Source organism: Pseudorca crassidens, chromosome 1, assembly GCF_039906515.1.
Source record: "Pseudorca crassidens isolate mPseCra1 chromosome 1, mPseCra1.hap1, whole genome shotgun sequence".
NCBI classification, from domain to species: Eukaryota; Metazoa; Chordata; class Mammalia; order Artiodactyla; family Delphinidae; genus Pseudorca; species Pseudorca crassidens.
Genome location: NC_090296.1, coordinates 46,870,587 through 46,881,089, shown reverse-complemented (window position 1 = coordinate 46,881,089; position 10,503 = coordinate 46,870,587). Strand labels below are relative to the sequence as shown.

The 10,503-nt window shown below is 41.3% G+C and overlaps 1 protein-coding gene across 2 annotated transcripts in view; it reads left to right on the top strand.

Moving 5' to 3' along the window:
• The window catches only part of CGRRF1 (cell growth regulator with ring finger domain 1), a 29,921-nt gene continuing 19,418 nt past the window's right edge, over window positions 1-10,503 (top strand). Inside the window, exon 1 of one of the 2 annotated variants that reach the window (XM_067735227.1) lies at window positions 1-269. In XM_067735227.1, coding sequence (XP_067591328.1) covers window positions 166-269 — 104 coding nt within the window. In that variant the 5' untranslated portion in view covers window positions 1-165. Of the gene's footprint in view, window positions 530-10,503 lie in introns of both variants that reach the window. The other variant, XM_067735238.1, reaches the window with a different exon arrangement.

Here is a 10,503-nt window from a genome sequence, read left to right as displayed (position 1 = left end):
CCCGCGAGGTTACCCCTAACTAGTCTGCCGGAGCTCCAGGCTAGTGCGGATCTACAAAGTTTGTCCGCTCCGGGGCACCGTAGTGGCTTTTACCCTGGCCGAGAGGGCCCGGCTGGGCTAGACTGGGCTCAGCGGCTGGAGCCCGGCTCAGCTTAGGAGACCCTGATGGCTGCGGTATTTCTAGTAACGCTCTACGAGTACTCGCCGCTTTTCTACATCGCGGTGGTCTTTACCTGCTTCATCGTGACCACCGGCCTGGTGTTGGGATGGTAAGTGCCCCAGGGCCAGGGGCAAGGGACGACGGGGCGGACAGCCAGGGAGTGGGGTCGCGGCGGGCAACTGGGGGCAGAGGAGCTGGGTGGCTGCTGGATTGGGGCACCTGGGGCTGTCGGAGAGCCGGTGCCGAGGACTCCGACGGCTCCGACTGGCTCCGGGAGGAAAACAAGGTGGACACCGCACCTGCATCACTGCTCCGCATCATCGTCCGGTCCCCGTCGCTGCGCGCATCTGAGGGTGGTGCCTGATTGAGGTATTTTACCCAGCTTTGTTTCTAGACGATAAAGCAACCAGTAAGGGCCAGGTCTTGGTGTTAGGATAGAGAGGTTGTACAACAGGCTTTTGTCCGGAATTGGGGCCTACTGTGTGCCCGAGTGAACCCGTCATCCGCGGTGCAGTCCACAGACGTGGACAGTAAACCGAGTTGATCCTTGTTGTTCTGACCTGAACTGAGCACTTGACCTCAGATCTTACAGTATAAGTTATAACTGACTGAACTCTGTTACCGTTTGAGAGTTTAATGGTTTCTACACATATTTCACACCTTTTGAAGGAGTATTTAGATCTATAGAACCATAAAGACATAATTTTAGAGCTGGAAGAGACCTTAGAGATAAGTTACAGTAAGGGGTAAGGGCACTTTGCCTATTGGAGACAAGGAGAGTAGACTGTTAGCTCATCCCTGAGCAATTCTAGCTCAGAAATTCTAAAATTTCTCTCTTGAGGAGATGCCATTGTATCATGTTTAGGCAAGCCTTAAAAATACAGCTATTTGAAACCATCTTACAGGCCTCATCCATTGAGGAGAGAGACATGAGCTGGATTTTGAAGAATGAGTATTTTGAAAAATAAATGGAGTTAAAGGTGTATAGTAGAGAATAGAAAGCATTTCAGAGAATATATGAGCAGAGGGTCAGAGAAGACATGCTAGCGAATAGAGCAGGCTGTGTAAAATGAGTTTTAAAATACCCTTTGAGCACATATATGTGATTAGGTTAAAGAAAGGACACAAGCCCTGGTCAATTTCTGAAAAATATGCCATCTTTAGGAACTAAGTAAAGTTTTAATGTTTTCACACTGCTTTCCACCCTATCAGCAGTAGATCATAAAATTCCTTGTTGGTTGGTGGGGGAAGAATAAGACCAGTTTTACACAATTTGTTATTCTTGACCCATCAGACTTTCTTGATATTGTTCATTTCAAGAAAGTTTGTAATTGGAGTTAGGAAGATGTTGCCTAAGTGAGAAAAGCTGTCTTAACACAGGACTTTTTTTTTTTTTTTTTTTTTTGGTGGTACACGGGCCTCTCACTGTTGTGGCCTCTCCCTTTGCGGAGCATAGGCTCCGGACGCGCAGGCTCAACGGCCATGGCTCATGGGCCCAGCCGCTCCGCGGCATGTGGGATCTTCCTGGACCGGGGCACGAACCCGTGTCCCCTGCATCGGCAGGCAGACTCCCAACCAGTGCGCCACCAGGGAAGCCCAACACAGGACTTTTATTGACTATAATGTTAGTGTTATTGTCTTCAAGAGTGTAATTTTCCTCCATTAAGGAAAATAAGTAACTAGTTGATAATTACATTATATCCTTAAATTTTAATTTTCAATAGGCCTAATTATTTTAAAATTAATTTTCAGTCGGCCTAATTCAACTAATTAGGTATCTCAGATGTCCATCTTTAGTACTGGTAAGAGGAAAATAAGTGAAGACCATACTGATAATGACGGTGGCATCTGTGGGTGAAGGGTAGTTAGGAACCTCATGTTTGTGGTGGTTAAGAGACGGACTTTGGGGTCAGACAGACTTAAGCTCAAATCCTGGCTCTGCCAAATCTGGCTTGGTTTGAAAACTTAATGATTATCTAAACACTCCATTTAAGTATGACTTTTACAAGGGGTGGAAACCCAGGTAATTGTAGAACTTTCAAAAGTCTGAACTAAGCACTGCTGAGGACACAAGACCATGTAAGTGCCACTCCATCCTGATTTGGGCCTAACCAGTTATCTTGAGCCTAACCCACCCATTCTCTCCATCTGGGTTAGCTTTGCCCATCTAGATAACCTTTTTACTAGTATTTATTTGCTGCCCTAAGCCACGGCTACAGATTCATTGAGTAGAAACAATGAAAACCATCTAGATCTCATCAGATCAACCATCTGATAGTTCTCTAGGCAGAAGGTAAACCCATTAATCCACTATGCTTTTTCACTATGCTTGTCATTTTTTTTAACCTCCCCAAATATAATTTCAATTGGTCATCTGTTTTCTCTGTCATGGTTCTTACCTCGGTACTGCTCTGCGTTTCTTTCCACTTTTCCCCTGTCCACTTGCACTGTGTGGGAATGGAGAAAGACAGGAGCACCTGGTTGTTGGAATCCCAGTGGCAATAGCAGAGAATCATGCAACTGGAAGTATGGTATCTCTATTTAACTGTGTGATGGTTTCTGTGAGCGCTACTAGCTACATTTATTAAGCTCTTGCTATTTACCAGGCACTGTGCAGAAAGGAGACCAAAATGCCATATACATCCTTTAATGGTTTCAAATAATCAGTGAACCTAACTCTGCAGCTACTCTCTGCTTCCTCTGGACTGCAGATTATTAAAGTGTCATCTCTAGGCTTCATACCACCCTTATATACTCTGCTCTATGAATCTGGGGCAGAACCTCTAAACCACGTTTCTTCTTTACTAGCTCGCTGCCTCAATGAGGCCCTGCCTATAGGGGAAGGGGAGTGGAAGGCTAGAGGAGGGCAAAAGGACTTGCTGCTTTCTGTTTGATTCTTGTCTTCCTCTGTCTCACCATAGTGATGGTGCCTCACCCTGGCATTAACAGTTGGTCGCAGTTTATAGTTTTCCACTCTCTTAGAACCAGCCTTATTGAACCCCCTCAAAGATTTCAATATCCCTTCCTCAGATCCGAGTCCCACGTGCATGGGGGTCTTTCCTCCAAATTTCTAAGCTGTAGTAATCCTCTTTGCTCTATTCCTTGTCCCAGGTGTGATAGGTGCTTCCCACTGTTACTACTTCTTTGATGCTTAGTGTCCCCTTTTTGCCTTTTCAGTTCTTCAACATCTGCTTAGCAATTTTTTTACATTAAATTATCTGTTAAAATACTGGTGTGGTTTTGGTCTCTTGACTGGACTGATATATAAGAAATCGTTACTCAGAATGGGATCCTGGCGGGTGGGGGGGGACCTTCAAAGATGTGATTTGGGTTTGGTCATTTCTTTAGCTCCTTACCAATGGGAAATAAGATTCTAGTAATCCATGGCATGTGTTGGCCTCATAATTAATCAACTTACTACCTTTGTGTGATTGTGATTAAACGATTTCTGAAGTAAGTGCCTTGGGGGACCAAGCGCCTTAACACTTAACAGAAAGGAAATGACAAGCTCATGTCTTTAAACTCTCAGATCAAGTCTTAGAGAATCAAGAGTTTTTATGGTTTTATAGCACTTTACTTCATGCCACAAAGCTAAAAATTGAACACAGATTTATTTGTGCTGGTATTAGAATTACGTAGCCTTGTCAATGTCTCATTTAGGACACTGACTAGAAAAGAGTAGTTCCCTGAAACTAGGAATGGCAACATCTAAATGGACAGAGCTGAGAATCTTGAAACCCCAGTCATTCTGAGCTTTCCTTCTTGGTGGAAGCAGGCTGCTTTCCGTGTCTGGGAAAACTAGGCTTCTCTTGCTTGAAGATCTTGTAATAACCTCTCCCAGGGCAGTTGCTTTGCAAAGGGTGTTTATACTCAAGACGTACCTCTATTACCTTTTGCCATGAGGCCCAGATCTCTTCATGTTCCTCAGGACAGGGACAAAAATCTGACCTAGTCAGAAATAGCCTAGCCTCTAAAAGAATTACAAAAGTTTGCTAATTTATATCATTGCGAATTTGGGTAGTGTGTGTGAGAATGGAGTGTAAGTAGGTTAGGCCAAGGAGGATAGAAGGTAACAATAGAGCAGATTACATTTATTTATCTGGGTGTATTCTAAAAAAATTTCTAACTCTAAAGTGTTAACTCATACTTGGTTGACTGAAACTTGGACTCAGAGGTGCTCTATATTTAATAAGGTTGGACTTCCTGTTAACCATTTGCTTCCTTTTCCTGGTCTACATTCCTGCAGCCCTGGCATCACCCTGGCAGTGACAGTAGGCCTGAGTAGCAGCAGTTTATTTTAGTTTACAGTTTTTCCTCATATCTAGAAACAGCCTTATTGCACTCCTTCAGAAATATGATCACCAGCTGGCCAGCACTCCTACTGGAAAAGTCTGGGTCCAGCTCTGGGGGATTCCTTCTCCCAGCTTCTAAACTGTAATAATCCCCACTCTTCCTTTTGTTTCCTTAGCCTTCGGAGGGATAACTGCTTCTTGCTAGGGTACCTCAGTGTCCCCTTGTTGGCTTTTCAGTCCTCCAGTACTTTAATAGTTCTGTATATTAAAATCTTTGTGTCGAAATAGCTGTCTCCTGCCAACCCTTCCTGATAAACTGACCTTGACTTGTTTCTCATCTTACTTGTCGAATGCAGTAGGTTGTGTATGTGTGATGAGATACAGATTCCTTCTTAGGGAAAGAATATAGCGTTATCTTGTATTTGCTTAGGGTACAAAATATATGACCCTTCTATTGGCAAGAAGTTTCTTGGAACAATCTAGAAGAAAACACAAAGCTCTTAGAAATGGCATTTCAAACCTTAATAGGGCCTTAAGATAACTTATTCTAACCCTTCTTTTTTACAATTAAAGGCACAGAATTTTAGAGATTGAGTAATTTACTCGAAGTCTGTTAGCACATCAGTTTGCCCAGAAACAGCCCTCCTCCTCTACCAAGGATTCCCCCAAGAATGTTTTTTATATCCTGATCCAATCTCAGTATCCAACTAGCCAAGTGAGGCCAGCTTTGGGAGATTGCACAGGAGAGAAGCTTACCCCTCATCGCCGCCCCCGCCCAGATTAACAGCTGCCTGTGTGTTTTCTAATTGACTTTAGAACTCAAGGCTGAAGGGGTGATAAAAGTTGTTTACTGCTGAGCTTGACACTTTAGCCTCAAAGTAAATTTTTTTCAGGAGGGACTCGGTGAGACTCCAACAAGGAAAGGAGGTCAGTTCTTCTGATTCAGCTGCTGGGTGGAAGCTTAGGAAGTGTGTGCAGGGTAAGACAGTGTACAGGCAATATGAAAAAGTCTGGACAGAATTGGAAGTCCCCAGGTTACTGCTGTGCTGGAAGTTTAAGCAGTATGAACAAGTGCAACAAACACTTTAGAAATGGGAAAAAAACAGAATTATAGAAAATTCCAGGAGGATTAAGTATGACATTTTAACAGTAAAGAGAATGGAAAATTCTCTTAATGGAAAAGAAAGGGGTGGGAGGCTGAGTTTATATAAAAGAGAAAGTAATGAATGTTAAGAAACGTTTATTTAGTTGGTATTCTATTGCTAACAGTTGCCAAAATGACTTTGAGTGGAAAAAGATAAAAATGGAATTTGATTGAAAAGAAAATTGCTCAGTTTTCTATTTTACTGTTTCTTCTAATGTCATATCAGCCATGATCTGATACACAGGGCATCAGTGTCTTTATTCACGCTTTTGACTAAAAATGTGAAAAAGGCCAGATGTAGGATGGTGGCCAGAAACACATCACAGAGTCTACTTACTAACATTTTATAGAACCATTTGGCAGCACCAATTATGGATTGCTCTTTAGACAGTCTCTAGCATTTAACCTTATTCCAAATCATTTCTGCATATTGGCTTTTGAGTAATACATTAAAGATAGAAATATTGGTCCACATCAAATACGTTTAAACTGTGAAAGTTGTGGATTTTTGTGTAAAAGAGCAAGTTCACGGTGGGTCAGGTATGTGAAAAGGTTTAGGGTTATTCTAGGCTGAAAGCTCAACGTGAGTCATCAGTGTGTCAGCTGACATGATCTTAGACTACATTAAGTGTGATGTTTAGGACAAGAGGTGTTGTCAGGCTGTGATGTCACTCTGCTACACAGTGAACTCTATCCCCCTCACCCCCTGTTTTCCCTTCAAAGCATGAGGATATCAAGGGAGCAAGGCTGGCAAAGTCAAATAAGGACCCAGAGCCTTGACTGAGTGCTGGCTGCACTAGCCATGCTTGGCTGACTCCTCTAAGAGGACAAGAATACAAAAATGTCTGAAATGGTAATTCAGAAGTGTAGCAGTGTTAGGCCATAATTCACATAAGGCAGTAATGAAAAGCCAAAGAGCAAAAACAGTAACCTTAAAGGAAAAGGTTAATAACTTTTGTGTTAAAATTAAGAACCCTGTTCATCAAGAGATACCATTATGGGACTTCCCTGGTGGCGCAGTGCTTAAGAATCTGCCTGCCAATGCGGGGGACACGGGTTTGAGCCCTGGTCCGGGAAGATCCCACATGTCTCGGAGCAACTAAGCCCGTGTGCCACAACTACTGAGCCTATGCTCTAGAGCCTGCAAGCCACAACTACTGAGCCCTCGTGCCACAACTACTGAAGCCCGTGTGCCTAGAGCCCATGCTCTGAAGCAAAGAGAAGCCACTGCAACGAGAAGCCCGCGCACTGCAGCGAAGACCCAACACAGCCAAAAATAAATCACACAAAAAAAGCATTCTCCATTTATGTAAAAAAACAAACAAAAAACCAAAAACATACTATTATGTACGTGAAAAGGCAAAGTGTAGAAGAGCTGAACATATATCCAATAAAGGGCTTGTATTCAGAACATATAAAGAATTTTCTATAAATAAGAAAAATAGACCAGTAGAAAAACAGGGAAGGGATTTCAAAGGGCTTTCACAAAAGAGGATATCCAAGTAGCAATAAACATAAAAAGTGCTCAACCTCATTAATATTCAGGAAAGTAAAAATTAGAACCATAATGCAGTGCCACCACACACCTACCAGGATATCTAATAATGTTTTGACAAGGATATGGAGCAAGGGGAACCCTCATTCATTGCTGGTGGAGTGTAAATTGATACTACCACATAGAGCAGTTGTTAAGATTATCCACCAAAGTTGAAGAAGCACAGACCTTATGGCCGAGAAATTCCATTCCTAACGGAAGTGCATGTACATGTATGTGCATTGAGAGCCTCTTATGAAAATGTTCATATAAACATTATTCATTATGGCCGAGAATTTCCATTCCTAACAGAAATGCATATGAACAAAATGTTCATATAAACATTATTCATAATGGCCAAGATGTGAGGACAACTTAAATGTCCATTAAGAGTAGAATGAGTAAGCACATTATGGCATGTTTGTACAATAGAATACTATACAGCCACAAAAATGCTCTAAGTATAGATACAAGAATGAATCTTCAACATAATGTGATAAAATAGGAAGTAAAAGTATACACAGCATGCTTCCACTTATATGAAAGTTGAAAAGCAGGTAAACTAAATTATAGTAATTGAAATCAGGATAGAGAAGGAAGGGGTAGTATGTGGGAGGTGACACAAGGAGACTTTCTGAGGATATTATTTTGGTTCTTAACCTGAATAACAATTATTTTGTTATTCAGAAAAGTACTTTGTGTACTTTTTTATATGTATGTTATCCTTCACAGTAAAAAGGTTATATAATATTAAAAGGCCAAAGATTGAGCAAGATTCATAACAACTTTAAAAGATGTTAAATCAAGGACCGTAGGATATTAGAAAATGTAGACCCAAGATTAAGCATGAGGCAGAGAAATTAAAAATCGAGAGAGGGCTTCCCTGGTGGCGCAGTGGTTGAGAGTCCGCCTGCCGATGCAGGGGACACGGGTTCGTGCCCTGGTCCGGGAAGATCCCACATGCTGCGGAGTGGCTGGGCTCGTGAGCCGTGACTGCTGAGCCTGCGCGTCCGGAGCCTGTGATCTGCAACGGGAGAGGCCACAACAGTGAGAGGCCCGCATACCACAAAAAAAAATAAAAATCGAGAGAGGAATTTCTTTTAATAATAGATGTGCTTTGCCAACTGTTGATGTGATGCTGGGCCAAGCAGTATTGGATAAGCACGCTTAAAGAGAAGCAGCACTGCACATGTCAAATTATTTGTTTCACTCTGAGGTGTATCCAAAGCCACAGAGCAGATATGTTATATCCTCCTACAATATTGATTTTATGTAAGGATTTGGAGAAATAATATTTTTATATTAAAACCAAATATATTATGGAGTATAAAAAGCATTTTACAAAGGAATTTTATGCTCACGATGGACTGCTTCCAGAAATTTCCCCAAAGCCTTGCCTTTTGTGGTTTCTGGCTTCTGTACCTTAAAGCAGCAGTCCCCAACCTTTTTGGCACCAGGGACGGGTTTTGTGGAAGACAATTTTTCCATGGACGGGGAGGGGTGGGGTGATGGCTCAGGCGGTAATGTGAGCGATGGGGAGCGGCAGATGAAGCTTCTTTCGCTCACCCGCAGCTCACCTCCTGCTGTGCAGCCCAGTTCCTAACAGGCCTCTGACTGGTACCAGGGGTTGGGGACCCCTGCCTTAAAGGATTCTTTAATTGAAATTTTTAGGTACAACATTATAAAGTACCTGAAATACAGTACTTGAACCTACAGTAGAAATGAACACCATGAGCTCTAACTTCTAGCTTTTACTGCTGGTACTGTGGGTATAAAGAGTAAGGCAGTATGGGTAAAGAAAGAAAAGGGTGGGGAGAGGTAGGGAGAATTAAATAATGAGGAAAGGGCCAGGGAATATAATGAGGAGTATGCATAGAGTGGTGTTTTTTTCTTTGCTTTTTTTCACTCCAAGGGACGAAGGAAAGAAAGGGAAGGTGTTATGGCTGTAACAGGAAGGTTATATCTTGTGTCCTGCCACTCCGTATGCCTGACTTGACCTCTAAAGGGCACTGGGGCAATGGTGAGCAGTGGAGACAAAAGCTGTGGGGTAATTGATTCTGAGAATCAAAGAGGAGAAGTTACTGGATTTCTGTTTTCTCTCTTCCAACCCCTAAGTCCACTCCATCATCATCATCACTGTAAGCACTTACATAGTGCCAAGCCCTGTTATAGACATTTACAGGTGGGGAAACAGTTACATAGAGGTTGAGTGATTGCTTAAGGATACATGGCTATTAAGTATCTTGTTTCTGACTTTAGGAAGAAAGCAGTTTTTGATTAAGTATGATGTTAGCTATACTTTTTTTTTTTATTGCCTCTCTTTATCAGGTTGAGTAAGTTCTTTTTTTACATTCCTGGTTTGCCGACAGTTTTTATCAGGACTAGACATTGGATTTTAGCAAGCAGTTTTTCTGCATGTATTGAGAAGATTGTATGGTTTTTCTTTTTTAGTTTGTTAATGTGGTGAATTACATTACATTTTTAATGTAATGTTAAGCCAGCCTTGCATTCCCGAGATAAACTTTGCTGGGTCTCGACATATTTTTATATACTGTTGGATTTAATTTGCCAAAATTTTGTTAAGAATTTTTACATTTATGTTCCTGAGTGGTATTGTAATTTTCCTGTATTGTCTCTTCCCCTCCGCTGCAGACGTCAGTCACATGTATGTTAGCCTGCTTGAACTTGTCCCTCAGCTCACTGATGTTTTGTTCTTTTGTGCAGCCTTTCTTCCCTTTGTGTTTCATATTGGATACTTTCTGCTGCTATGTCTTCAAATTTACTAATCTTTTGTTCTGTAGTATCTAACCTGCTGCTAATCCCATCTAGTGTATTTTTCACCCAAAACATTGTATTTTTCATCTTCAGAAATGGATTGGGATCTTTTTTATATCATCCATGTCTCTATATTATATGCTTGATCTTTACTTATTTTCTTGACATATGGAATATAGTTATAAAAATTATTTTGATATCCTTATTTACTAATTCTAGTATCTGTACCATTTCTCTACTCGTTATGGGTTATATTTTCCTGCTTCTTTGCATGCCTGTTAATTTTTTATTGGATGCTAAACACTGTGAATTTTACCTTATTGGGTGCTGGATGTTTTTGTATTCATACAAATATTCCTGAACTTTGTTTTGGGATTCAGTTAACTTACCTGGAATGCTTTGATCTGTTAGAGGCTTGCTTTTCAGCTTTTTAAAGCAGGACCAGAACAGGCTTATCCAACTGTTCTATAAAATTAAAATCATTTAGAGTGAAATTTTATTTCATTTGTTAATTTTATTGGCTTTCTCTTAGCATTAGATTTATTCATGTGTTTTGAAATTTTAGTTTGCAACCTAAATTTTAGTGGAAGTCCCCTGC